Raw genomic sequence first — 26622 nt, 5'->3', positions numbered from 1 at the left:
CGTCCGTAACAACCGACTGCGCAACCGAGCTGGGAACAACGCCAGCAACAAGGTAACGAAGCACAGCGGCTTCGTCGGCCCCAAAGGTCAAGCAGTCCCTCCCTCCGGTGTTGCACCTAGACGCCTTGTCGCTACCCGGGGATCAAAAAGATTAACGCCATGGGCCCAATGCTTTTCCCGCCTTACTCGTACAGCCCCTGAAAACTCCTCGAACCGTGCCGAAGTCGAATGGTACTGAAAGCAGCCTCCTACTGAAAAAAGCAACGTTGGTTAACAAAAAAGGACTCGCGCCGCAAAAACAGTCAACTCCTCCAGCCCACATTCCAGATGACATGGGCAATGTCCCGGGCCGTATTTACCGTATCAATGATGCGACCGATTAGGCCGTCGCCGTTAGCAGGAGGCTCCCCTTCCTCGAGCGGCATGAACATCCCGGACGATGTCCTACGCATCCCAGCGGGCTCGCCTGATAGGCTGACTGTAGATACCGACCGACGCAGTCCGGAACCGCCATCGCGGTAGTGGGGTGACGAGTACATGCCGCTTCTGATGTTGCCGTCGTCCATATCGTCGTGGTCGTCATCGTCCTCATCTCCGGCGAAGAAGAGCTTGCCGGACTTCTTGGAAGGGCGTAGCGTTTCCTGAGACGACGAAGGAGAGAGCGCTGGGCTCCTCAGACTGGGGCTGCTGTGCTTCATGGCCGATTCCGTAGGCTCGGGGGTGTCTTCCCTATATTTCAAGGTAGTGGACGGCAGCATCGCTATCGTCTTGCTCTCTCCACCATTATTGTGACTTGGCGTCTTCTTAAGGATCGGCCGCCTCTTCTTGGGCTGCGTCCGCTTCATCATGATGGCACCGTCGTCCGAGTCGCTGTCGTCCTGATAACGGCTCATCTCGGTGTCATCTTCCTCGTCGTCCTCTTTGATGTCCACTGCGATGCATTGCGAGACCTGCTCGTTGAAGTGGATGTGCTTCCGTCCGCCACTCGGCGAAATGATCCCAGAGGATCTAGTCGAGGGGAACAAGCTCGTCCCATCGTGGCTCACACCCCGTGACGAGAAGGGAAATGTGATGTAATCGGTATTCGCTCGTTCGAGCCCTGGTCGTCTGCCTATCCTCTTCAGATTCCCCTGCTGCTGGGCCTGCACCGCCGCAGCTGCTTGCTTCACAAGCGAGGATGTGGAGAGAGATCTTTGGAGCATGATTTCTGACATGCTTCTCTTCTTTAAAATCGGCTTTTTGTTAATGAATGAACTTGACTTGGATAGCTTGGTGCTATTTGAGCTTCTCGAAGTGTCATTCACACTTGATGTGCCAGTCTGTAACGGCCCATAGAGCCATGTCACATCGTGGTCTTTCAGCCTGTGCCGTGTTAGAAAATATGCATTTTAGATAATGGAGGCGAAAAAAAAATGAACATACCAATTTAGGGTCTCAGCCGAAACTGTGCTCAGGTTGTTTCTGGCCTTCATCCATGTCCGCCACGACGCATTTTCCAACCGAGCTGAGTTTGTGTAGTCTCCCCTCCTGGACACGATGAATTTCCAAGATGACCAGATATCCTCCTCCCTCCAGTCATGTGAGAAATAATCCACGTGTCTTGATGGCTGCGCCCGTACTGAGATGTCGTCCTCCGCTCTCTCCAAGATGTCCGGGCTCCCGGGCCTCGACGCGGCGACCCATTCATGTTGTTCATGCGGCGATGCAACGTCCGAGTTACCCGGCTGCGGGCTCGGGGGAGGCTCTAGGCTATCCAGCCCAAGCCGGCCAAAGTAGCCCCCGTCATCATAGTTGGGAAAAATAACATCCTCCGTTGTCATCAATGCCGTGTGATTAGCTTCAGCGCAATCCGATGCCAAAGAAGAGTTCGACACTGGAGTCGACAAGTACAACTCATCGGCAGATTCGACATGAGTCACAGATGGAGATGTTAGTGTTGACGAACCGGGCGACCCTGCGTATGTCCTCGAGGCCTGGGAAAAAAGGTCGCTGAGGCGCGAGGCTGACGAAGATGTTCGGAAGTCCGAACGTTCAGGTGCTATTTTGACTTGCGACTGGGACCGGCGCAATCCTGACGAGAAATGGCCGTCCTCTTCCGCCGTAAGGACAACGGCCATTCTTGGAAAGCGGAAAGCCGAGGACGATCAATGGCCCACAGTCCTGATCCTTCTCCAACAATCAATTGAACGAGGTTGTCATAAGTGAAGCGTAGAAGCGTGCTCCCGGTTAGGTGGTGGGTGAATGGTTTGCTTGGAGGCGAGAACAATGCTAGCCTAGTTCTTTCTACCTTTGCCGAACAGGGGAGCCGTGTGGCGGCTGACAAGACCGTCCAGGGGCAACAAAGGTGGTGGCCGGACGGGAGGGCTTGCGGGACCCTTGAGCCGAGAACAATCGGTCGGAGTCTGGGTCAAAGATGACCAGAGCGATTTGTGGCGAGTTATGGAGAAACTACGATTAACCAGACCGGAGGTCAGCGGGGGCATGAACGAAGATGTGTTAAAATGTGGTAGTGAAGAAAGAGCGAGCAGGATATATGTCTTCGCGTCATGGGATTCGACAGAAAAGGCCTTTTCTTAAAAATGCAAGGGATGCAAGGAAGTATGTACCGCAGTACTACCTTATGTACAGTACATGCCCTAGGTCTCTTTGGAGTCTAGGCAGCTCTGCGCATGTTGCGCGAGGAAGCGTGGGTTACCGATGCCCAGGGCCGACCACTCCCACAATGCGCTTGGCTGGGTATGTGTAAAACGTGGGATGCGACAATGCGAGGGGCATTGATGCTCAGACGGGGGCGTAAAGTTTGGGGGTCTCCGGATGGGGGTTGTGCAGCCGCCGACAACTTATCGACCACTGAGAGGTGGGTGAAGTGTCTGTGTGATCTTTCGTGCAGTGGATGGGGCAACCTGCTGGCCAACGCTTGTGGAGTGCAGCGAAGCAACGGGCGATGCGGATGCCTTCATTCGCTCAGAGCAGTCAACAAGTCACTGGGGCCCCAGTGGTGATATTCGATTGGGCGATGCTGATGATGGAGCAAAGGTAAGGCTGATAGAGCCAGGAAGGTGACCGTCGGGAACTGGGAGTCGTGTCGAGACTCTCAATTGCAACGGGAAATAGAAAATGGACATACCGACGGAAAATACGGTAGGTATAGGTAAGGTAACCAAGGGTTACCTATTATTTCGAATCTAGGCCAGTTTGTCTGGCCCCCGCGCTCGTCGGCGAATCGTGGAAAGCAGTTCACTGGATGAAGTGAGAGACAGTGATGCGTGGGTTGGTTGGAGCGGCAAGCGAAAGGACCGTATCAGGAGGATTCTGCCATGCTCCGACTGTGGCGGTGTGAAAGCCAGATAGAGAGAACCGCTGCGTCTGGAGATTCGACAACACGCAGGTGCGAGCAGAAACCAGGAAAAGGAACTGATTTGATGGATGCTGGCGAAAAAAAACTGCAAGTGGAATGGGGATTCGGTTTGCCGGTCTGTGAAACCCAACCCCGGTGCCGAGAATTTGGAAGGTTGCTGGTCAGGGCGGTCTGGGAAGCATAGGTTGCAGGTCACCCGGGCTTATAATTACCGGGGTATGCACGTGGGGAGGCATGATGGCCGCTAGTAATACTATACGGCTGGGGGCCCACTAACAATAGCCTGGGCTGTACGGAGGACCGTGTGACCGGATTTGGCACAGTTACCTTAACTGCTCGGTCGAACCTGCTTCTCTCTGTTAGTCATTGGCAGGCTCAGAATCACTGTCCGTCCTTTTCATGAAGACTGGCAGACTGCGCCCTCAGCAGGTCAAGATACGACAGTTGTCCAATTGGATCATGCACAGGTACTGTTACTGTATGTACATACCACAATCTGTCACTGCCTACCTTGGCTCCTTGGCCGGGCCTCCTGTCCGTCTGGAATTTGACGTTCCCGGCAGTGTCAGAGCTACAAGACTTACAATACTGGTACACAGTAAACCACTGGATCATTTGGATGTCCAGGCCCTTTGATCTCCCCGGAATGGAATCGGTAGCGTCTCACTGCGCAGACCCCGCAACTAGGGCCATAACAAGTAAGGAGGTGGCTGTTTAGTACGGTGCTCCTACGGGCCTAGAATTCACCAGGTTCTCCTTCCACACTAACTGATTCGCCACAAGTCTGTTGCCCAGCACGACATATCGCTCCCATCTGCAGTTACCAAGCTAGGTGCATGCTCTCGGCAAACTTTGCCCCGGCGAAGAAAAAAAGACCATGCGCGTATGTACCTAGTTATCCCAGCCGGAAATGACATGTTTTAGCGTCGTCGACCGGGTTGGCAAAGTTGACTGGGATTGCATGTCGACTTGATAGCGCTCGAGGCTCTCCTGTTCCGATGCCTCCGACTTCTCCCGTTGTCGTAATGATGATAGTGTGATGCATGACATCGGACAGTACACTATGAGTTTAGACCGGACGCTGCACTTTTACTAATCAGCTCGCTGTAGTCTTGACTTTAGCTGTGGTGTCTAGACCGCAAACTGGCAACGACTACGCCACGTCGGGCCACTTGCTAGTTTTTGAGGGCCGTGGCGCTGCTGCCCCTCACCACACCCAACAACTTATAATCCTGCAGCCCGCGTAAAGAAGGCGTCCTCCGCTTGCTGCTAAGACATTTGGCAAGGCCAAAGGATGAAGCTGGGTTATAGGTAAAGTACGTAAATAAAAGAGCTTGCCATCTGCCTATCCATGGTACCGGGACTGCAGGGTTGAAGCTCTGAGATCAGTTAGAAGACATAGGACCGAGGTTAGAGAGGTTAACTGAGCAGAATGCCGGTCTGGGTCATCCCGTACGCTCGCTCCATGACACCACGGGCAGCGAGACAGATGTTTGCTGCCTTCACCGGACAGATGACGATGCACATACGGGTTCTTGCCTCCATTTAATTGGTATTGTACATACATACCTAGGAACTCCGTACAACAGACAGTTTGGGGAACAGATACTGGAATCGTGGAGTTGCGATCCGTATGTGCTCGTCTATGTGAGGTGCAATCTCGCCAATCTCGACCATCATCGTCAAACTGCTTCATGAAGGCATACACACAGCGATACACACAAGGGCAGAGCGAATGATATGAGGTTACCTAAGTCGACTAAACTGTAGTATGTAGTGTACACTGCCAGTTGGCAAGGGGCTTCCGGGTCCGGAAACTCGGCCGCAAAAGTGGGCCGGACATGATCTCCAAGCATCCACCTCAAACCCGCCAGAAAAGGTTCCAGAACTTCTGCCGGTTGTGCCTCGGGCCTTCGGCACTGTACATACCATGATCCTCGGGTTACACCCGAATACTGTCCTGTTCAATTCAACGGCTTTCAGCCTTTATTACTGTTACTTGATACCTGGAATTGCCTTTTCACAGAGCTTCTTCTCAGAAAGCAAGACTACAAGTATAGGGTACGTAACCGTAGTCTTTGATTCAGGTACTGTATGTACGTACATAGAGGTTACCTGTGGCTATTACCGAGCCAACAATGGAGGACAATCTTCACATATCCCTGCATATTGTGTACAGGAATACGGATACACTCCGGAGATGATGCGACACCACACTTCGGCCCTTTCCCCTCCTCACCTAGCTGCGACTAGTTGTACGTAGAAGGTCGAGAAAACGTGAAGCGACTCATCGTTCCAGAACCCAGCACATGCAACGCTATGTCGTGCCCGGTTTCAGGTGCATCCTCGTCGCACCCACACCGTTGGCCCCCCGCGGCTGCAGGTGAAAACTTCCGCCACTCTTATCGTGTGGGTACCGGATGTCTTCGCCTGGCTATGGTAGGTGGTATGTATCCGAACATATTTCTTGGAACAGTTACAGTGCCGGTATGTATGTCAGCTTCCAGGTTGCCGATATGGCGGCCCGGTGTTGCTGCCGTGTACCTCCTACTTACCTAGTAGTATTGTATGGATGGGATGTTGCAAGCAGTGCTCCTCCGATGGAGAAGGCTGGGCGGGTTGGCTGGCTGCGTGTGCTGTGCGCACAGAAGGTCGTTCGCTTGTTGTGAAGCCGACCATGCAGTGATAGGCACCTTGATAGTCCACGCAATACGCATGTGTTGAAGTTGTCTCTGATCGCATACCCTACCTACATCGTAGTAGTCATTACTGTAGCTAGAAGACAATGTGGAACGACCAACGAAACAAGAGGCTCACAAGCGAGCACTCTGCCGGTGTGTTTACCGAGTGCGCTGACCGACCGTCCATTCACCCGCGGACCGAAATGCAACTAGCTTTACCGGCGCGGGGCATACTACATGTACATACTAATAAGATACCTACTTAATGCATGTCCATAGTCTATGAGTTGTATATCACATCATCTTCCCTTTCGTCCATGTCATGGTTCCTGCTTCACCCCATGCGCCGTGAGATACCATAGAACCGCCGTGTTGTCTCAATCCTAGTGGACGGCACATCCAGGGGCTAGATCCGCGCTCTCCCTGCCCGGGCGGTACGATAGCAGACTCTCGCTCTCGCCCATTGATCGGTGATTATCTTTCACACAATATGTATGTAGATGGTCCAGGGCTCGATGTCGCGTTCATGGGAAGCATGGATCGGATCAAGGGATTGCCATGCCATGCCCACATCCGATGCCCCTCTCTTTACCACCATGGCGGCTAGATACAGGCTGGCCCACCTCTGCATATCACCGAGATCGCAGCGATAAATGGAATGGGTCTACGGAGTACCGGGTGGTATTGGAAGATGTGCGCCATACTTATGCGATCGCATGCATTGCTATGCCAACGCCGGGTGTGTCGTGGGTCGTGGCACACAGGGCCTGTCCGCTCTTGGGTGTTTGTCCAACAGCAAGATAAAACCGTTGACACATACGGAGCTAGCAGCAACTGCATATGCGGCCTCTGCATAGGCTTGCATATTTGGCTGGCAACGTGTTCCTTTGCGCATGCTCACTGGCTGCAGGTGCTTTCATCTTTGTCTATAAGCTCGTCATTGATTATGCGATGCCTTCCATGGCAGAAACCAGGAGGCGAGGTGCCAGATTGGAAACCGACGGACCGCTGCCACAGCCCGTCGCCCTCCGAGTTCTCCATGACCGGCCCTCTCCGCAACCCAGGGCCCCACCCACCACAGACGGGGGGACTAGACCGGTGAGATCGGTGTCTAGTGTAGACGATCGATCTACCCCCTCACGGCAAAGGCCACCTCCCTCGGCAGCCGGAAGCTCGCACAATACATGCTCTTCGCCGGCGCCACATCCCTCACGTTATGGATCACCACCTGGCCCTCCACGTCGGGGTCGTCTCCGGCCGTGACGCGTGACCCCAGCTCCCGCGTGATGCGCTCGCAGATGTCGATCCTTGGCGTCTCGTCGTCGGCCTTGTACGAGAAGCAGTGCACATGCACCAGCGGCAGCTTGACCTGCGTGTGCGGCGCGAAGAGCGCCTCCTGGCCAGCGTAGACGCCGCGGTAGCTGCTCAGGAACTCGATTGCGGAGGCCGGGAGGTTCATGACGAAGTGGGAGATTGTGGGCGGGACGGGGACGCGCTCTTCTCGAAGGGTAGGGCGGGAGCGGGATCCGGCGGTACCTGCAGCGGCGGCGGCTTCGCCCTTGGCCTTCGCTTGGGGCTTCTCCCGGTGCATGATCACGGCGTGCTCGCCCTTCCTTGAGGCTTCCAGGACTGAATCGGCGGCTTGGTGGATGAAAGCGCGGCCATCTTCGCAGAAGGGGCGGACGAAAGAGCCTACCTGTTGGGATTGTAAGCAGGTAAAGTTGGAAACGAGAACGACAGGGCTGACCTTGTTCTTCTTGATGGCGGCCTCGAGGCATTTGAAGCTCTCGGGGTTCTTATCGTTGGCCCAGACAAAGACGCGCTTCTTGCCCGCGGGCACGGCGAAAGGCCCGATGCCGGCCATGACATCGCACACGACCTCGCCCGGCTGGAAGAGGTTGATGAGTCTGCGATGCTCCGTTTCGAGCTTGCTGTTCCAGTACACTTTGGAGTAGTCAAACTCGAAGATGCAGTTGTTCTCGGTCACCTGGACGTTCAAGTCGTCTGGACCGGCCAGGAGTTCGTACTGGAACGTCCTGAACTCGGATTCGGCGCCGACGTTGTCGACTTTGTTGATGACAGTTTTGATCTGGGGGTTCTTGTCTAGTAAGATCTCCGCTACGAGGCGCTTGTAGGGAAGAAAGGCGCTCCGTAGGTTGAGATGCGCTATACTTCGTCAGGGGGTGGACGAACCATCATGAGGGAAGGGGGCGCAACTTACCTACGTGGCCGGCCACGTTGAACCCGGTAGGGATATCATCATGGAGCTCCTCCGGCAGGATTGACTGCATGATATCGCCTGGACATTGTTAGACGAATAGAACATGGCGCCACCGGTGCAGATTTGAGACGCTATTCATACGGTAGTTCCAGTAGTCATAGTCGAGCTGAAACTCATAGGGGATGACGGTTAGCTCTTGCCTCTGAACGCCATCTCTGAGCACCGGACCCCATGTATCGGGTGCTGTGAGAGAATAAAGTCAGCATGCGTGACCATGGCGTATTGATATCCTGAGCGGAAAAGAGTCGTCTGACCGCCTGGTTTAACACTGGGATCTAGGAGTAGGCACTTGCGCCCCTGGTCGGCGAGTGTCTTGTCCGGATGCGGTCGGATCGACGCAATCCGTTCTACCTGCAATATCTCCCTGCTGGCGTGTAGTGTCTTGCGGTATTGTGAGAGGAGTTTGGTGTCTTGCACTGCGGCGGCAGCCAGGTCCACCTTCTTGCTGAACAGGGCACGGTTGAGCGCCGTGGTGGCGGAGCGGACGATGGGTGGCCTGAAAATTCCCATGTCCGTCGATTGCTGCCCTTCCACCTTGCCGTCTTTCACCGGGGCGCTCATACTATTTGTTTGATGTCAGCTCGCTTGTGACTGAACCCACGTATGGACTTGTACAGTACACACACCAACTACCAGGTATATTACTCACCTGTCAAAACGGACGACTGGAGCCTGCAAGCTCCAAACTACTAACTATGAGAGAGAGCAAAGTTGAAGAAGACCCGCTGAGAAAGTGAAACCGTCCAATAGGGTTGCAGGCCGGACTTCTCATCCAGCACTCAAGTGCCGCCCACACAAGTGCATTGTGTAGAAGCACCGGATAGCAAAAGCTAAGGTGCATAAGAGGATGGACAAGGTAAGACCTTCGGTTAAGAGGGGCAGCCAAGTCAACGAGGATTTTATATGTGCACTGGCCCAGGGTACAGGAAGGCTACTACTACTCGCATGACCAGTTATCAGTTACAAGCAGACTCCGACACCTCATGAATACATACCTCATTATTACTAGTAGTTCGAACGAGCCACCGTCCGCATAAACCACAGAGTTTCTATAGAGATATCTACGTAGGTATAGTACTATGCAAATGCCGCTTGCTGCCATTGAGAATCTTACATCCACCCCCCTCACTTATCATCAACCGCTCCACAACACCACTCCTTGGGCCTAGATCATCGCCCCTTCCGCATCTGCGCCTGCGCGAACTTGCGCAACCCCCGGATGAATACCTGGTACCCAACTCCCTGGTTGTCCTGCACATGGAAAATTTCGGTCAGCCGGATCTGCCATGGCGGGTAGCCGGCCAGCTCGACGTGCGGGCCGAAGAGGATGAGCAGGTCGGGCTCGGTCATGACGCTCTCGCTCAGCTCGGCATCGACCAGCTCCATCGTGATGTCTGCCGTGTTCAGCTTCTTGCGTTGCGACATCTCGGCTAGCGTCTTGGTCAGGTCGACCATCGAGTCGCGCCCGTCCTCGGCCGAGATGAGGAGGACCGAGAGGTGCTTGCCTTGCCATTCGCCGTCGTCGCTGCTGCCATTGTGCATCGTCCCGTTGGCGCGTACGGGAGACTCGATGGTTGGAAGGTGTGGGGCGCCGAGGGTCACGGAAGGGTGGTTTGAGCCGAAGTAGAAATCCAGTTTTTGTGACACTGCCTGGTGCGTCTCCTTGAGGTAGCCCTTGAGAATGCCTATGAGGGCGGTTAGCTAACCGTCCAAGTGGTCTGTGCGGAACACCGCCGCCTGGTTGTCGCCACCTACCCGTCTTTTCGTATATGGATAATTCCGTGATACCAGCGCTGGCGCACCAGGCGGCAACGTCGGTCACCTCATTGATCAGCCTCTCGAGGCCCGCTCCGCTCCGTCTCTGGTCCTCTAGCGTCAGAATGACACTGAGGTGCTTGGGCAGTCGCCTCAGCCCCTTCACGTCGCGGCGTATCAACTCTGGGGTGCGGTGGTGGTGGTAGTAGACCGAGTATATCCGGTTCCCGACGGCATGGTAGGCTTGCCGGATGCGTATGTACAGCGAGAAAAAGATGTGGATAATGGCGAAGACGAGCACGTGATATTGACGCCGGAGAAAGCGGCGCACGCCAAGTCTGGTCTTCTTATCTTCCTGTGTTTTGGCCGTGGCAAATTCGGTTCGCGGCTTGGAGCGATGTGGTGAGGGAAGATAGGGCTGTTACACGAGAGTTAGGGTCTCGGACGCCGGTGATGGGGGCAGTTCAAACTTCTATGCCGGCGCACCTCAAGGAGCTTTATCCTCTCTTCTGCCGTGAGAAGCTTGTGTCCTAACCGTTCATCGCGCCGGTAGGTGTCGAGATCCCGCGCGCGGATAGGCATGATGTCGAGCTGCGAAATTGCGCCGGAGCTTCTGCAGCTATTGTTTCGGTGTCTCGAGGTTACAGTAGTAACGAGCGAACGAGGCCGTATGAGCGAGCGAATGCCGTCTCCAATCTGGCTCTAAGTCAACTTCGTTGCCCTTGATAAAGCTGGCCTCTGCTATGGCTGCCGCGTCATGCTAGGTGGGCAGTTCTCCCGAGGTTCCTTGGCTGTCGTATTTGTTAACTTATTGGGTCTGATCAGCGGATCTGATCGCGATAGCCACGTTATCGTTTTGTAAAGCTACCCTGTAACTTACCGTATTCGACACCACTCAGACTGACCCAAATGGGCATGCAGCTATCACCAAGTGCTCGAACAAAGCCGAACTGTTGTCTACATGTGGTAGAGAGTCAAAAGAGATAGTGTCTTTTCGACGGCCTATACTGCCAGTTTCACACCAACTAAGGCACTATTTAAGTTACACAGTACGGTTTGATGCTCGGCTGGTTCTGTAATTCCAACTGTATGTATGTATAATACGGAGACACAGTATGCGATACAGCCAGCCGTGCCCCATGTCGCATGCAGACATGGATCCCCGCCAATTGCTGTCCCGTGCTACTTAACAAGGAATGAATGTTAGAGGAGCAATCCGCTATGCACCGCGGATTCGAGTCCAACAGACAACGGCATTGTCGCGTTTTGCAGGAGCTGTTGAGGCCCATCAGAAGAAGTCGGCGATCAAAAAGATTGCCCATGCGCGCACGCCGCCCGGCCGACGAGAGGTGAGAGGTGACAGGCGTGGCCATGGAGCGCGGCGGGTCCAGCGCCTCGCGCCCGCTCTTCCCCAGCGGCCCCAGCTTCACGCTCGACGACTTCTCCAACAAGGACTTCATTGTCGGCGACTTCGTCGACTCCCTCGCCGAGAACGCCCTTCCCACAAGCCGCCGCTCTGGCCCGGCGCACCAGGCCTTTGACCCAAAACCCTTGATCAGGACCTTTGAGAGTGAGCTGCTGCCCTGGGCTGCCGCATTTCTCGTACTCGGCTCGAACCCGCTAACACCGCATCTGAAGGCTCCCTATCGGGACTGAGCGCGCTTTCAGAGGAGCTGCAACAGCGAGAATCCGAGCTTCTATCCCAAGTTCGTCGCGCCGAGATCCAGCATGACCAGACCCTCGAGACCCTTGGTCGCAAGCTCGACCAGTCCATGGCACAGTTCGAGGCCCTCGACCTGACGCTCAATAACTCCAGTTCAACGCCAAATGGTAACAACCGCGCAGACGGCGGAGGAGGGGGGGCAGGAGGAGGAGGAGGAGGAAACATTGCCGTGCAGATCGGCGAGAAACTCGAGGAACTGGATCGGAAACGGAGGAAGGCGCAGGACGCCAACTTCCTGATCCAGTGCTGGATGGAGGTCACCGAGACGGGCCAGCTAGCGTCACTGGAGGAGATACAGCGTCAGGGAGGCGCGGAGAACAAGGTCCGGTGCGCCGTCATTGCTCGCCAGCTGATGCGCATCAGCCAGCGGCTCGATCCAGTATCCTGGGGGCAGGCGGCCAACGGCTTCCGAGGCAATGGCATCACAAACGGGGTCACAGGTACCAACCGGCGGCACAACACGCGGGAGGCGCTCGAGAAGTTCTCGGAGCTGCTGGAGCAGGACCTGCTCAAGCAGTTCAACAACAGCTACCGCCGCCAGAACTTCGACGACATGATGGAGTGTGCTCGGGTGCTATATGACTTCAACGGCGGAGCCAGTGTCATTGCTGCCTTTGTCAACCAGCACCAGTTCTTCATTGACCGGGATCAGCTCGTAACGGACGAGGTCACCACCGACGGCGAGACATGGGATCAGCTTGCCGACCCGGACTCGGACCCGCCAGGCGTCGAGCCGAGCCTGCAGTCGCTCGTGGACGAAGTCAAGATCGTGATGCAGGAAGAGTCGTTCATCATCAAGAGGGCCTTTCCGTATTACGAGATAGTGCTCGGCAAGTTCATACAGCGTGTCTTCCAGCAGTCGATCCAGCAGAGGCTGGAAATGGTCCTAGACAAAGCCACCACCATCTCGACGCTGGCGTTCCTGCGCTCGTTACATGCGTCTCGCGCCTACATCGGGGCCCTCGTCGAAGATCTCAAGACGCACGGTTTAACCGAGCACCCGGAGCCGTGCTCAGCTCAGATCTCGCAAACCCTGGATCAGCAGCTGGAGGAACTGTTCATCCCGTACCTGGTTGGCAATTCGTACATCGACCGCGAGAGGCGGAGCCTGGAAGAGATGTACAACTCGCTGCTGTTTAAATTCACGCTCTACCACTCGCGGCGGAAGAAGGCGCCGACCGGGTTCATGGCTGCCATTGCCCAGCAAGGCACGCAGCTTATCGCGTCGGCAAAGGATGCGTACATGGAGCGTCTCGAGTCGTCCGATCTAACTCCCACGCAGAAGCGGATGATGCTCCGCGTAGCACGCATCCAGGACAGCAGCAGCAACAAGAACGACATTGAGGTATCAGAGCAGGACGGCGCCCTGAGCGTTGCCTACGCGAAGCGCATGATCGGCTGGCTCGCCGAGAGCGTGCGCCGCACGCTCGAGATGGGCTCGGCGAGCGAGACGCCCAAGGACGTCAACGTGCTCCTTAACCTGCTCCTCACTACCGTAGGCCAGGTCTACGTCGAGACGGCACTCGACGCGGCGCTCGATCAGGCGACATCGCAGGAAAACTCCAAGACCGAGCCCGACCTCCAGTACCTCCCCAGCCTGCGGCCCGCCGTCACCATCACAAACCTCATGTCCCGCTTCATCACCACCGTCCTGATCCGCCTGGCCGAGTCCAACACCACGGTGCGCCGCAGCATGGAGGCCCAGTCCAAGATGGCCATCGACGCCACCGAGCGCAAAGCCAACGCCGTGATGAAGAGCACAATGGACGTCGTCCTCAACTGGGTGGCCAAGCTCCTCTCGCAGCAGAAGAAACTCGATTTCCGTCCCAAGGACAACGACCTCGAGGGGCTCGTGGACTCACTGCAGACGCCAACCTGCCAGGCCATCTGCACGTTCCTCTCCTCCAAGGTGGCGGTCGCGGCCCGCCAGGCAGTGGACGGCCACAACCTGGAGATGTTCGCGTCCGAGCTGGCCCTGGCCGTCCACCGCCTGCTGTTCGAGCACTTCAAGAAGTTCCAGGTGAACGCCACCGGCGGGCTGATGGTGACTAAGGACATTGCCAAGTACGTGTCGACCGTCAAGGACTGGCCGCTCACCAAGGAGGTCGAGCAGAGCCTCGAGGTGCTGACCGAGGTCGGCTATCTGTTCATCATCGGGCCCGAGGCGCTCAGGGAGCGGTCGAGGAACCTCGCGTCTGGGTCGGCGGGGTCCGGAGGCGGCAAGAAGCTTGGGAAGGCCGATTTCAAGGCGTTTGTGCAGAAGCGTGAGGACGCCGGAAGTGCCGGTGTACAGAGCGTGTTGGCGGGGCTGTGATCTGGGGACCGGAGGTCGTAACGTCAATATTGACTGGCGTTGAGAGAGAGGGTTGCCGTGGTGGATACTGCTGGGAACTGCCACGGTCTGGGAAGGGAGAAGAGAGGGAGTGGTGGCGGGGGGAGAATACTGTATGCCTTGTGCAGCACGCGTATATTCTGTCTGACGTGCGGGGTGATTGTTTGAGTGCGAATGATACCAGTATGAGCGTGCTTTAGGAGTAGTACTAGTATATGCTCATCGGAAGGAGAGAGAGGCTTTGTCGAAGCATCACGCCCAGATATAAGAGATCTCGACATGACATGTGATATCGAACTACCCCTGTCTAGGTACCTAAACTGCTGGTATACTAGCAGTCTATGCCACATGCACTTCGATTCATCTGTTCAACGTAGGCATCCAAAAGACTGACCGCTCAACATCGTCCCAACCGTTTGTTTTCCCCTTATCGTACAAGCGTTCAACATCAATGGCGCATCTACCCCGACATGTGATATGCAGCCCGCCAGACGCCCCTTAGTATTCCCATGAAGTTTCCAGCCCTCTTCCAGTCTATCATCTCCTCTCCCCAGCCTCAAACCTTTTCTAGAAGCCTCACGCGGATCTTGTTCATGTACACATTCACATCGGCCAGCTCAACTTTGAAAGCGTCGCCGGGCTTTACGTCGGCTATCCGGGCAACATTGTTCATGTCTTCGAGCTCGACAAAGGCAGGGCGGTCGAACCAGTCGATCTGCCCCTTGAGGGCGCGCCTGGGCACCACGTCCGAGACGCGGAACTGGAAGGTCTCGGGCAGCGGCGACGAGCCCTCGCCAAAGCGCCACGCCCGCACCAGTGCCTGGAGGATCCATTGGCTGTTGCCGTCGACGTTGTCGAGCAGCCTGCCGTGCTTCTCGCGGACGCGCATGCGCGGGAAGATGTCCTCTTCGAGGTCATTCTTGGAGAACGGCAACCAACTCGGCGACTCCTTTGTCGCTGTGCCCGTGGCCGGCGGACCAGTCTCCTCGCTGCCGGAGCCGGAACCAGGAGATTTCCTGACAACTAGAGACTGGCCTCGGCTCTCCTCCTCCAGCAGCGCCGCCTCAATCTGCCAGTGCACGAGCAGGTCCGGGTACCGTCGAAGCGGGGATGTCACTTTGGTGTACAGCTCCAGACCCATGGCCAGATTGGGAGCTGGCGTGGTGGAAATGTCGAAGCCGCCGACGAGGCTGAGCAAGGTATGCCAGTCTTGCGGCGAAGGCTTCTTCCCGGCGGCAAGCTGAGGATAGAAGACTTCGCGGTTGAACTTGCGCAGAGCCTCGACATTCTCGGCGGCAATGACCTGCACGCGGTATGGCACGGGAATGTTCCGCTCGTAACACCACCGTGCGCCGACTTCGCCGGCCAGTTGCATCAAACTGCTAACGAGAACAATGCCCTGCCAGTCATACGTCACGCGGATGTACGGGTCGCCACGGTAAAACGCCGAGTCCTTGCTCTTTAATTCGACAGGCGTAACTCCATCCAGCGACACTGTGGCCTTTGCGCGAGGCAGATATCCAGGAATAGCTCCCCTTTCGATACGGACTCGCTGGAGGGCATCGGCAAGCTTCCACAGCGTCTGGAGGTCTTTTCGCTGCGTTCGTGACAGATCCCGGGCTGTCGTCAATTTCTTGGCGGGGGGCTTGTCGTCGGCCGGGCGTGTCCCTACTTCGAAGACGTCAGACGGCACGCTTGCCAAAGCCTTGTCATCGCAGACGGAGGCCACTTCCTCCGGGGTGATGTAAACGACATCCCGTAGCACTCCGGGCGTCACCTTGCTCTCGAGCAGACGACCCGTCTCGGTGATCCGGGCGCTGAAAGTGAGCGCGGGTTTGTTAGGGCCCAAGGAAAAGGCCTCCCGGACGTCATCGCCGTCGAGCATGCGCCGATAGAAACCGGCGAGATAGTTGGTTTGCACCCGTAAGGCTGCCTGCTTCGCCAGCCGACTATCAGGGGCGATCCGGGACGCCGGGTCGGCGATGTGCACATGGATCCAGTACTCTCCTTTGCCCGCTGCCTCGAGTGAGATTCCATCGTCGACGTCGAGAGTGTCGGCCGAGTCTATGCAGTAGACGGTGGAGCGAGCAAAATCCTGTCGCAGACGAGCAAGCCGATCCGGCTCAACAAGAGCGGAAGCGGTAGGAGCGGGTGAATCGGGCTTGGGAGACGGCAGCAAGCCAACGTGCCTGGAGAGCGGAATCCCGGGCAGACGCAGAGCATGACGGGCGCTTACATCCCACGGCGGGATCCAGCCTATCTCTTGCAGAAAGGTCCATCCTGTAGTGCTGTCGAGCAAAGCGTCTTGGTACCGATCGATGGCCCGCAAAATAGAAGGCCCAATCCAATGCCAACGGGACCCAGGAGGAAATCCACCCGACGCCCAGTGCTGCATGAATTGGAGAACGGCGCGGCCAGTGTCAGACCAGCCGGGGATGCTTAATATGGAGGATTCCGAGTGATCAACCCCCTTGTACGGCCCTATCATGCCGTACGGCGACCACCCACGCTCCTTCCGAGACAGGTCAATGAGCTCACGGGCTACTCCCAGGAAATCATTGAACTTCGACAGATTCTCAGGCGGGCTACCGACAAGCCTGTTGTAATAGCCGCGGACCAGCTTCTCGACCTGGAGGACGTTGCTGTTGATACGGGGTGAGCGGAACATGAAGACGTACGACTCGCGGTGACGGGAGCCTCGGTCAAGAGCACGGAAGGCGAGATCCTGTTCCTCCACGACACAATACACAGCGTACAAAGCCTCGGGGGGAAAGACGCCCTTGTCCCGCTTGAGACTAGCAGGCAGCAGGGCATCAGCAATCTCGCGCAGGCTGAGCAGCTTCTCCTCGCTCCCCAGAGCCGTGTGGGCACGGCTGAGCCTCTCGACGTAGGTCTGGTGGATGTGGCGCGCATTGTTCTGGAAAGTGAACATCTTGCGGATCAGCGAGGCGGCTAGGTCGCGTGACGGCCCGACGTTGAGGTCTTGGAGCTGGTCGAGCACCGCGCTGTCGGGAGAGAGGGAGGGGATGGCATCGACGACGGCCTGTAGCTCGGCCGGGTCCTGTATGAATTTCTTGACGACGAAGCCGGAGCGGACGAATCGGCTCGTGAACCACTTCCCCGTGATGGTGTAGAAGTGGAGGTGGCCGTTGAAGTTGCCCAGGCAGATGGACAGTAGACGGAGCTTCCACGAGCTCCCGCCGACCTCAACCAGGTCTCCGGCCTGCAGTATGGCGGCCCCCGTGCCGAGGTCGGCCATGTCGACGCCGTCAAAGTGTAGGCGCGCAGTGTCGTCATCCTGGGCGGAATTGTCCAGCGTAAAGGTAAGCTCGCTCCGGTTCTTAGTCAAGATGTTGGCGACAGACGGGTCGGCGGGTTGATCCCGGGGCACGGCGAGGGCCGGGCTGGGGTTCTCGGCCTCCCATTTCCTGAGTCGCTCGCGGATGGGAAGATGGGAGAAGGGGTCTTGCTCTTGGCTTTGGGCTTCAGACGATTGGGATGCGCCGGGGTTATTGAGGTCCAACTGCGAGGCGCCGCGGAATGCAGGAGACTGCTCCGTGGACGCGGAACGGAGCTGCCGACGGTCAAGCCCGGTGGCTACTCGCGTGTCCTGCAGCGGCGTTCGGGATGTTGCAAGCGCCGAATACGCTGCGGCCGCTGAGCGAGGCGTGCGCCGTCGTAGAAGCGCACGCTCGGCCGGTGGCCGAAGGCAGAGACACCGCCAGCAGACATAGTTTTGACTACTACGTCGCAGCATTTTTGTGAAGAGTGACGGGGACTGTAATCGTCCCACTCACAAAGCCTTCAGCCCTCCCTGAAAATTTCTGGATGCGCGCTGCGAGCCTGAATTCGCGGCTACGCTAAAACGCGGCGTCAGGTGACAAACTTAACGTTAAGTGGACCCCTACTACATACACTACATACGGGCAGTATCAGCTTTGAACCCGAACCCTTCCGCACCTTCCCACCTCCTGAACCTCTCTCTGCCGTGCCAGTGTTCCGTGCGCACCCGGTTCGGCCTAGATTACCTCGGGGCCGTGGGAAAGGGGCTTCCATGACTCTTGTAGATCTGCGCAGTCCCCAAAGCACGACTTGATCTGCGCATGGCCGACGCAAGCACTCGAGGCACTGCAGCAGCGGCAGCAGAGGCCAGAGGCAGCTGCGATCTCTCGATGACGATCAGCAGGTTAGCGGCGGGGTTCAGCATCAAGGATATCAAGAAGCGGACATTTCCCGCCAAATTTGCGTCCACGAGCTCTGTCGCCCGCCAGGGTAACGTGGTCTGGGCCGCCCCGGCGTTGCACCGTCCCTGAATTCAGGCCCGCTGCCAGATGCAGGTACGAGGAGGACCCACCCTATTGTGTAGGTTCCCTTCCATCCTCCTGACATTACTGCGACACAGGTGGACTGATGAAGGGCAAACAGGTCAGGAAACAAATGAATGAATATAATCTTACCGCACAGCAGCCACATGTGTCTCTTCTTTGATCTGGGGAGAATCGGCCTCCTTCCTGAGTCCTGACAAACCGCGCGGAGAGCTGTCGCTAACCTGTATTGTAACAATACAAAACCAATTAGACGCGTTGGTCCCGGCTTCCCAAGACTGCCAATTTAGCTAATGTCGCTTGTTTCATTTCCCTCACCGATGCAGCAGCCACTCACCGTGCTGCTCTCCAGGGCATTTTGCCGCCGCCGACCACTCACATTAACCCGACAGTCATGAAAAACACCGGATCCGTCGAGGACACACAGACCGCAACCTCCTTTTCACACTCCTCGGCAACTGTCATCTCACTGCCAGTGTCGTGTCAATTAAACATCTGGATGGGCCCTCAATCTTCAGATCGGGTGCGCTAGCGGGCGTTCGTCAGATCTTCATCGGCACATAGCTATCAGTGTACTGAAGTAATAAAGGATCCGATTCCGGGCATGCTGGTGTAGAATCTAGCGTAAATATGCGCATTTTAGGGGGAAGTGTAAGGTCAATGGTCGCGCTCAGCACGCCCGGCGAGTGTCGTCCAGGGATTCTCTCCCTCCTCTCCAGGAGGCAATCTGCCCTGCCCAGGCTGCCCTGCCGAAGAGGGAGTGGTGTTCCGCGGCGAAAGTGATGCTAAAGTTAATGAGCAACTCCACATCTGAGGGAGGGGTCCACCACATCAAGGATTCCCGGCTCACCGCCAGCGCCCGTGGAAAATCCGTTGAAGATGGAAGCGCCGTCTGATTCGGCAGACCCTTGCACCCTGAGGTCGCATCCTCCAAGCTGCCAAGCGGCTTCCCCCCAGCAGCTGCGCTCGTACTAATTCGCGCCTTCTCCCCCGTTGTGATGACTTTTCCCCCTTCCCCCGGACCGTCCACGGTGATATAGTCGGCGCCGCGAGAGCATCAATTCCAGCTCTCGTCGTTCCTTCCTTTTCACTTCCACACCACCGCTTCACTCTTTTAGCGGGCACTCGTTCTCACGACACGAAAACATAAAACATAATACATTCAACTTTCGGGTTTGTTTTCTGGGTATCGGTAGGATTCAAGATGAAGGCAACAGTATTGGCAACCGCCGCGGCGATGGTCGGCGTGAGCGCGGCCGCTTCTCACGGCCACCGTCACCTGCACCGGGGTCTGTTCGAGAAGAAGGACACTGAGGCCGTCTGCACTCCCGGCTGCACCACCATCTACAGCACCATTACCGGCGAGCCAACTCGTATGTGAACCCAGGCGCGGAAGGGAAGAGGGGGGGGGGATGAAGCAAAGCAGCAAAGCAAAGCAAATGCTAACGAACGTGCCAGTCCTCCCGCCTGCTCCCCAGACCACTTCGAGCAGCGTCATCTCCAGCGCCGCGCCCGTGCCCACATCATCTGGTCCCATCTTGGTGCCCACCCCGATTCCGCAGACCTGCCCGACGCCCGGCACCTACACCTTCCCGGCGACCACGGTCGTGGTGACGGAGACCACCACCGTCTGCGGCGCCACCGTCACGTCGGTGCCCAGCGGCACGCACACCCTCGGCGGTGTCACGACGGTTGTCGAGACGGCCACTACGGTCGTCTGCCCCGTTGCGACCACCGAGACCGACAGCAACGGCGTTGTCACCAGCGTCATCAAGACGACCACCTATGTCTGCCCCTCGGCTGGCACCTACACCATCGCCCCGATCACCACCACCGTGCCGAAGGCCACCACCGTCGTCGTCCCCGTCGTTGAGACTTACTGCCCTGGCACTTACACCGCTCCCGCCGTGGTCACCACCGTCACCGAGACCAGCGTGGTTGTGTACTGCCCCTTCACCTCGTCCGAGGCCCCCGCGCCTACCTCTGCACCGGCTGTCACCTCGGCGCCGGCTCCGAGCCCTTCGTCCCCTGCTAAGGAGTCGTCCGCGCCTGCGCCTGCGCCGGCTTCTTCGTCTTCGTCTTCGTCCGCGCCCTCATCGGCCCCCACCGGCTCTCTCGGTGGCAGCGGCGACCTGTGGGCCATGACCTACACTCCCTTCACCCCCAGCGGTGAGTGCAAGGGCGCCAGCGAGGTCATGTCCGACGTTGCCGACATCGCCAAGGCCGGCTTCACCACGCTTCGCGTCTACTCGACCGACTGCGACACGCTCCCTAACGTTGGCGCCGCCGCCCGTGCCCATGGCCTCCGCCTGATCGTTGGCATCTTCATTGGCCAGGTCGGCTGCGACAACGGCAACCCCAACGTTGCCGAGCAGATCGCCGCGCTCAAGGAGTGGAAGGCGTGGGACCTTGTCGACCTCTGCGTTGTCGGCAACGAGGCCCTGTTCAACGGCTTCTGCACCGTCGACCAGCTCACCAAGCTCATCTCTCACACCAAGTCGGAGCTCGCCTCGGTTGGCTTCAACGGCATGTTCACCACCACCGATGTCGTCTCGGCCTGGCTTGAGAAGGACGTGGCGCCCATCTGCAGCGTTATTGACGTGGTTGCCACCAATGCGCACGCCTACTTCAACGCCGACACCAAGCCCGAGGACGCCGGCAAGTTCGTCGCCAGCCAGCTCAAGCTTGTCGAGAAGGTCTGCGGCAAGCCCGGCTACGTCATGGAGACCGGCTGGCCCAACGCCGGCAACTGCAACGGCGTCGCCTGCCCCGGCGAGGCCGAGCAGCGTACCGCCATCGAGTCCATCAAGAATGAGATTGGCCCCAAGGTCGTCTTCTTCTCGTTCAAGGACGACCCCTGGAAGCAACCCGGTTCCTGCAACTGCGAGCAGCACTGGGGCTGCGCGAAGGTCTTCGGTGCCTAAAGTTGACCATCTCTTTGAACGCAAAGTCGAATCATCTGTCAGCTATTCTCTGTTGATCTAAGCGTGTATATATCCATCCATTTCCCCTCTGTTGGATTGTCAACGGAACACCCTTACGACGACCGAGAGCAATGAGAAAATAAGTCGCTGCAGTTGGCACGCAACTATGCTTGGGCCTTATTTACTTGCTTTCCGGTGCGGCCCCTGATGCCCTCCAGGGAACTCTGAAGGTGTCTATGGAGCGGAGATTTATGACGTTGGCTATGATTGACATTTGACCGGTTTCGCTGCGCTTCCCATTCATAATGTTGTAATTTATTGACACTTAGTATTTACGTTTCGGTTGTCTGGGGATAGAGTTCTCTTCGCAAGCCTCTCATCCCGTGACCTAACAGCAGTATAACCCGGGTTATGATTGCACGAGACTATCTCATCACATAGGTATATTTCTCATCCTGGCTTCGTCTAACTATTTCCTCGGCACCTCCAGCCGAGTCCCTGTGGTTGTGGTAACTGTACGGATACCTTAGCCCGAACCTCATTGTGACAAGGCGTGGCGCCGACGGTCAGCTCTCGAGACTGGCGCAGTACATTGGCAAACCACATTCCCCCTCGGTTTCCAAATCATCCATTCTATTCTATACTTAGTGCTTGCCTCTTTCCGAGAGGCCGTACATGTACAATACAGTACAACCTCGGAACAAATTTCCCTGTAACACAACATTATTAGCATGGATTCCGAGGGGAACAAAGTCCTCTGTCGTCGAGAAGCCCGGGAGAACCTTTTTATCTTCCGCGCAACCGAAGTCGTAAAATATAATGGAAGTGTGTAGCACCGCCTAGAGGTAGATTAGCACTGTATCTGTGTAAGGTAGTTATGTGCAATAACTACAGTATGTATTGTATTGTACGGCATACAACGAAAACTGCGACGCCAGTGTCACGCTTACCTACTGCATGCATGCCCTTGGCTTGAGAGTTTGGGATGCTGCAGGGAGGGTTAGTTATAACTAACGTGTGTACTGCAGGTAGAGCGAAGCAAACCCACAGCGAATTGCAATCCTTGAACCGGACATCCGAACGGCTTAACTATCCATATGCACAGCAACTTAGTAGCCGTAAACAGTATGGTGCGTATAGGGGGATTTTGTACTTGTACCTCACCATTGGCGTAATAATATATTGTCTAGTGCGGCCACCGAGCGGCAGCAGATAGCCATAGAACCGAACTCACACAACTACCTAAGGAAGGTAATCACTTGTTAGTCTACCGCCCGGTGTGTATATGTAGCCCTGTACAAGCCATGAGCAATGCAAACATGAGAAAATGAGAACGGGACGTGGTTGGGTATCTCCCGAGGTTATACCTCTAGTATAGAACTAGAAACCGTAGAATGCCGCGGATTCTTCCCATGGATAATATATATGCCCTGTTCCATCTCATCACAAAGATCTAGCGCGTGTTTTTGTCATGACAAGTATAAACTTCAACCCAACACCCAGTTGCATTGGCCCGTCATGTCCAGACTCCTCATTCACAGACTCTCAGAGACCCACCCCCTTTCTCGCGCAAGACATCGGGTAGATATTGCGAGCACTCGGTTTGTGATGATAATAAACGCAGTGATCGACCAGCGAGTTTATATGTCTCCGATCCACCAGAAATGCGTCATGACCGGAGTTCTGGCCCCTCAATGCCCAGGAGACATCGAATGGCCAAGGGGTGAAAACAGGGCTGGGCGACGAAGAAGGCCAGCAGCGCGCCAGTGCATCACTGGAGGGGTCGACGGTGGAGTGATCGTTCCGTCCGTGCCAGGCCACAGGCCGGCATTTTGCTATGCCGATACAAATTATATTTTGTTGAGCCTCTTGTTTTCTTGTTTGGGAGCTGCTTCTGCACCTTCAGAACGGCTCAATCTCAAGTTGAGCACCGACTTTCCTGCGCCGCCGCGAAGAACTCTCCTTGATGCGCTTCTCCTCGGTAAACATCGACCGTGGCCAGTCGTGGGTAGCCCCGTTGGGCTCAAGACGGGGGGCGCCGTGCCTGAATCCCTCTTGCAGGCCTTCCCACAGGAGCTGGTCTCCTTGACCACACCTCTCGAGCTGCATGATGCCTCCGCGCGCGCGGTCACAGCACAGGACCATTAGATCCTGACCGCCGTTGGCAAATGAGACGCCGCCGAGCTCGCCAAATACATCCAGCGTCTGCTTTCGCCGGAAGGTCTGAGCATCGATGATGTTGACGAAGTCGGCCTCTTCCGCAGCCACGAGCACCCGCTTCCCGCTGCCGACGGGTGAGAAGCGCAGGCTACGCACGCACGCCATCTCGCTGCGTATGGTGCACACAGACACGGCATTGCCCGAGCTGTCGGTGAACCGACGGGCGTCCCAGATCTTGACAGACTTGTCCTGGAATGCTGTGGCGACGGTCCACCCGTCGTCGGCCCAGTCGCAGGCGAAGCCGTAGTCGCGATGGCCAGGTAGCCTGTGCAGGATCTCGGGCTGCCCGCCTGACGCCCGCGACTCGGCGGCCGTGATCACCACGTCGAACGTGTCACCTACCATGACCCGCAACCGCCCGTCCGGAGACAGCGCGGTGCAGTTCGGAGCGAAGTCGAGCGTCTCTTGGGACAGCCAAGTCTCGGTGGCGATGTCGAGGACGCGGAAGCAGCTGTCGTTCGACGCAAAAGCTGCGAGCGGCGCCGAAGATGTCCGCGCCTGATGAACCGCGACATGGTTGGTGATCCCGCTGATACTGTTACTGCTCGAAATGACGCCCTCGTGGCAGGCCGTCTTCTCGGGTTCGCCCGAGTCCAGGCGGCGGAGGATGTAGTCGCCGCTACAAGTGCCCGCGACCAGGACGCCGTGGCCGGCAGCCAGGGTCGAGACTTGCGCGGCGGCCGCGGAGTCGAACTGGACGATGGCGCGGCCATGGCCGGACATGGGGTTGTACTGCTGGACGCTGCCGATGGCGGGGTAGAAGACGCGCGCATGCGAGGTGCTTGCGAACAAGTTGCGCAGCTGGAAGTGCGACAGGTGGACGTCTCGCTTGATGTCCATGCGCCGGAAGCGGAAGAAGCTCTCGGTACAGGGAAGCGCAACATCGGGGAGGTGCGGCGCCCACCGGTCTGATCCAGGTGCGTTCACGTAGTTGGCGTACGTCAGTAGCCGGCGCTCTCTGGCGTCTCTCCTCGTGACACCCAAGTCCTCCCAGTCGATCCCTTGGAAATCGCACTGGTCCCCTTCGAGGTCGTCATAGCCGACCCACGAAAGCTGCGTGTCGTCGTCGAGCGAGTTCACCCTGGCTGGCCACGGACAGCTACTTCGAGCTAGCGGCATGGCTCGGCTCTGGCGTGCCCAGTGGCGGAGGAAGTCAGTCAGGCCGTAGTTAGACGGCCCGATGATGCCTGGGTTCGGGTTGGAATAAGAAAAGGGCTGTGCGGCCCAGGCGTCTGCCGGGGCAAAGCCGCCGAAGAGCATGTTGGCGACAGAAGGAAGGGGTACGTTGGCGACGGGCATGACGGGCATGTTCACGTACGCTCCCCCCAGATCCAGACCGGCTATAACATTATGAGGGACGCCGGGCTGTGGGCCACCGCTGTCATGCGCGGCGGAGGCTGTGTCGAAGCCATTGTCCAACCCGGCGGGACCGTCGATGTCCATGTCGTGGGTGAGTGCGTTGACCAAGTATTCCAACTCCAAGGGCACACCGCCATTCTCGGACACGTCCATGCCGTCTAAGAGGTGGCTGCCCAAAGCTCCGTAAAGACCGGACTGATCGGGTTCGTCGTAGTAGTGGCCTGCTTCTTCTTCTTCTTCTTCTTCATCCCCTTCCTCTGCGTCGTCGTCCGCCACCTCTTCTTCGTTCTCCTGGTTGGGGTCCTCTGGAGACCACTGACTTTCGGCGTCTGCGTCGCCGAAGGCATACACCGTCACTCCGTCCCCGTCTGTGACATCATCATCATCGGCAGGCGGGGCATGTTGTGTGGATGACATCGGGCCAGCATTGCTGAGAGACCCCGATCTTGGAGGACGGCTTTGGGCAGGCGAGCTGATATGTGCTCCAGGCGGCATGGCGGCCAGCGGCCAGCGGCCAGCGGCCAGCGGCACGAATGCGTGGACGGTCAAAATGGTTGCTGTACTGGCTCGGCGCAAGCTGTCCGGCGCTGGTGGCCGATGCTCACTGCATCCCCAAGTCTTGTCTTGGTGGCCGCTTCTTCTCTCGCGCCGCCTGGCCCGACCGCTTTCCTCAGTTTCCCGGGCGGCAGGCTGCCCTGAACGGGTCCAGCTGGATTGTAGTGGGCAGAAGCTAATGAGTTGGGCAGTAAAGCCTCGCTCCAAGATTGGCCAAACGACGAGCTACTACTCGTACCACACACAGCAGTAGTAGTTGGGTCGAAGCTGGCAGCCACTCTCGCAACCTGTGGTGAGCCTGGAGGTAACTCCGAGCGAGGAGTTGCCACCTGAACAGAAGCTACCTCGAGCGGCGTGCTTTTAGCGCAAAACAGCCCTTGTCGACAATGATGCGCGATGATCTTGGCAGTTGGGGTTCGGAATACCTAGGTAGAGAGTCTGGAGAACGACAAATCAAGGGTGGCACCCTGGCGCCGTCCCAATACCGGGTGGATAATATCCTCTGGAAGATGCTTTGGCTTCGAGCAGAGGAAGACAGCGCGGCACCCGATCGATGCCTTGACTGGACGAGTTAGTGAAGTGGAATGGACTTCAACTGCTTTTCTGCCAATTGACGCAGCACGACCCAGATGTTGCTTATGTAGGTACTGTACTACCCTATCCCGTAACTATTCACGGTAGTACATGTTTGTATGTACGGAGTACTTGGCCACCTTCGACTCCGACAACTTGAACAACGAATCGCGGCGATGCGGGGGCGTTTTGCGCGGGAAGCGATGGGGCGCACAGCAGGACAAAGTGCCCACTCGTTGGATGCAGGGCAGGGCGGGGCGCTCTTGCCGCACTGTGCCGAAAGGTAACTCAAGTCGGGAGCTGGACTCGCGGGAGCGACATGATGGCCAATTGATTGAAGTCACGGAACTCCCGCCCATGCAGTGTTCCCATGGCACCTGGATATGTGGTTCTCAACAGCAGTGACTGAGCTCGCTGGTCCCTTCATGTCTTAGACATCTCCGTGTTGTGCCTTTGAAGTATACAATGGGCCAGCCACCCGTGCCACCCCTTTATTTAACGTCGAGTTGGCTTCGAACTAAGTCGTCGACGAGTCC

General features: G+C 57.1%; 6 protein-coding genes across 6 annotated transcripts; 2 read left to right on the top strand and 4 right to left on the bottom strand.

Moving 5' to 3' along the window:
• Window positions 1-270: 270 nt before the first annotated feature.
• B0T15DRAFT_36146 (uncharacterized protein) lies at window positions 271-2314 on the bottom strand. The gene is made up of 2 exons (XM_062864155.1): window positions 1423-2314; window positions 271-1362 (listed from the first exon to the last, which is right to left on the bottom strand). Exons 1-2 carry the CDS (start codon window positions 2115-2117, stop codon window positions 303-305), a joined length of 1755 nt encoding a protein of 584 aa, XP_062726162.1. The 5' UTR covers window positions 2118-2314; the 3' UTR covers window positions 271-302.
• Window positions 2315-7168: 4854 nt separating this feature from the next.
• B0T15DRAFT_489065 (putative undecaprenyl pyrophosphate protein) lies at window positions 7169-10657 on the bottom strand (the record flags this gene model as incomplete). The annotated part of the gene is made up of 8 exons (XM_062866566.1): window positions 7169-7735; window positions 7787-8205; window positions 8261-8338; window positions 8402-8503; window positions 8575-8882; window positions 9525-10005; window positions 10076-10493; window positions 10562-10657. The coding sequence occupies 8 exons, from the start codon at window positions 10655-10657 to the stop codon at window positions 7169-7171; spliced, it is 2469 nt and encodes an 822-aa protein (XP_062726161.1).
• Window positions 10658-11238: 581 nt separating this feature from the next.
• B0T15DRAFT_518358 (exocyst complex component Sec10-like protein) lies at window positions 11239-14415 on the top strand. Its single transcript, XM_062868356.1, has 2 exons — window positions 11239-11645; window positions 11714-14415. The coding sequence occupies exons 1-2, from the start codon at window positions 11447-11449 to the stop codon at window positions 14110-14112; spliced, it is 2598 nt and encodes an 865-aa protein (XP_062726160.1). The 5' UTR covers window positions 11239-11446; the 3' UTR covers window positions 14113-14415.
• B0T15DRAFT_518357 (uncharacterized protein) lies at window positions 14416-17963 on the bottom strand. The gene has a single exon (XM_062868355.1). The coding sequence runs from the start codon at window positions 17885-17887 to the stop codon at window positions 14687-14689; it is 3201 nt and encodes a 1066-aa protein (XP_062726159.1). The 5' UTR covers window positions 17888-17963; the 3' UTR covers window positions 14416-14686.
• A 1582-nt stretch (window positions 17964-19545) lies between these two features.
• On the top strand, window positions 19546-21648 carry B0T15DRAFT_35715 (exo-beta-1,3-glucanase). The gene is made up of 2 exons (XM_062864152.1): window positions 19546-19828; window positions 19914-21648. The coding sequence occupies exons 1-2, from the start codon at window positions 19660-19662 to the stop codon at window positions 21377-21379; spliced, it is 1635 nt and encodes a 544-aa protein (XP_062726158.1). The 5' UTR covers window positions 19546-19659; the 3' UTR covers window positions 21380-21648.
• A 1633-nt stretch (window positions 21649-23281) lies between these two features.
• B0T15DRAFT_489061 (WD40-repeat-containing domain protein) lies at window positions 23282-25375 on the bottom strand (the record flags this gene model as incomplete). The annotated part of the gene is made up of 1 exon (XM_062866565.1): window positions 23282-25375. The coding sequence occupies one exon, from the start codon at window positions 25373-25375 to the stop codon at window positions 23282-23284; it is 2094 nt and encodes a 697-aa protein (XP_062726157.1).
• Window positions 25376-26622: the final 1247 nt, after the last annotated feature.

The sequence above is a fragment of the Chaetomium strumarium genome (assembly GCF_033439665.1).
Source record: "Chaetomium strumarium strain CBS 333.67 chromosome Unknown B0T15scaffold_1, whole genome shotgun sequence".
Classification (NCBI taxonomy): Eukaryota; Fungi; Ascomycota; class Sordariomycetes; order Sordariales; family Chaetomiaceae; genus Chaetomium; species Chaetomium strumarium.
Note: the sequence above shows the minus strand (reverse complement) of the source record. Positions and strands in the feature narration are given on the sequence as shown.

Coding starts and splice junctions, on each gene's coding strand:
- B0T15DRAFT_36146 (XM_062864155.1), bottom strand. CDS start 2,117: ATGGCCGTTGTCCTTACGGCGGAAGAGGACGGCCATTTCTCGTCAGGA. Junction 1,363..1,422: donor TCGGCTGAGACCCTAAATTG/GTATGTTCATTT, acceptor AACACGGCACAG/GCTGAAAGACCACGATGTGA.
- B0T15DRAFT_35715 (XM_062864152.1), top strand. CDS start 19,660: ATGAAGGCAACAGTATTGGCAACCGCCGCGGCGATGGTCGGCGTGAGC. Junction 19,829..19,913: donor CATTACCGGCGAGCCAACTC/GTATGTGAACCC, acceptor CGAACGTGCCAG/TCCTCCCGCCTGCTCCCCAG.
- B0T15DRAFT_518357 (XM_062868355.1), bottom strand. CDS start 17,887: ATGCTGCGACGTAGTAGTCAAAACTATGTCTGCTGGCGGTGTCTCTGC.
- B0T15DRAFT_518358 (XM_062868356.1), top strand. CDS start 11,447: ATGGAGCGCGGCGGGTCCAGCGCCTCGCGCCCGCTCTTCCCCAGCGGC. Junction 11,646..11,713: donor CTTGATCAGGACCTTTGAGA/GTGAGCTGCTGC, acceptor CCGCATCTGAAG/GCTCCCTATCGGGACTGAGC.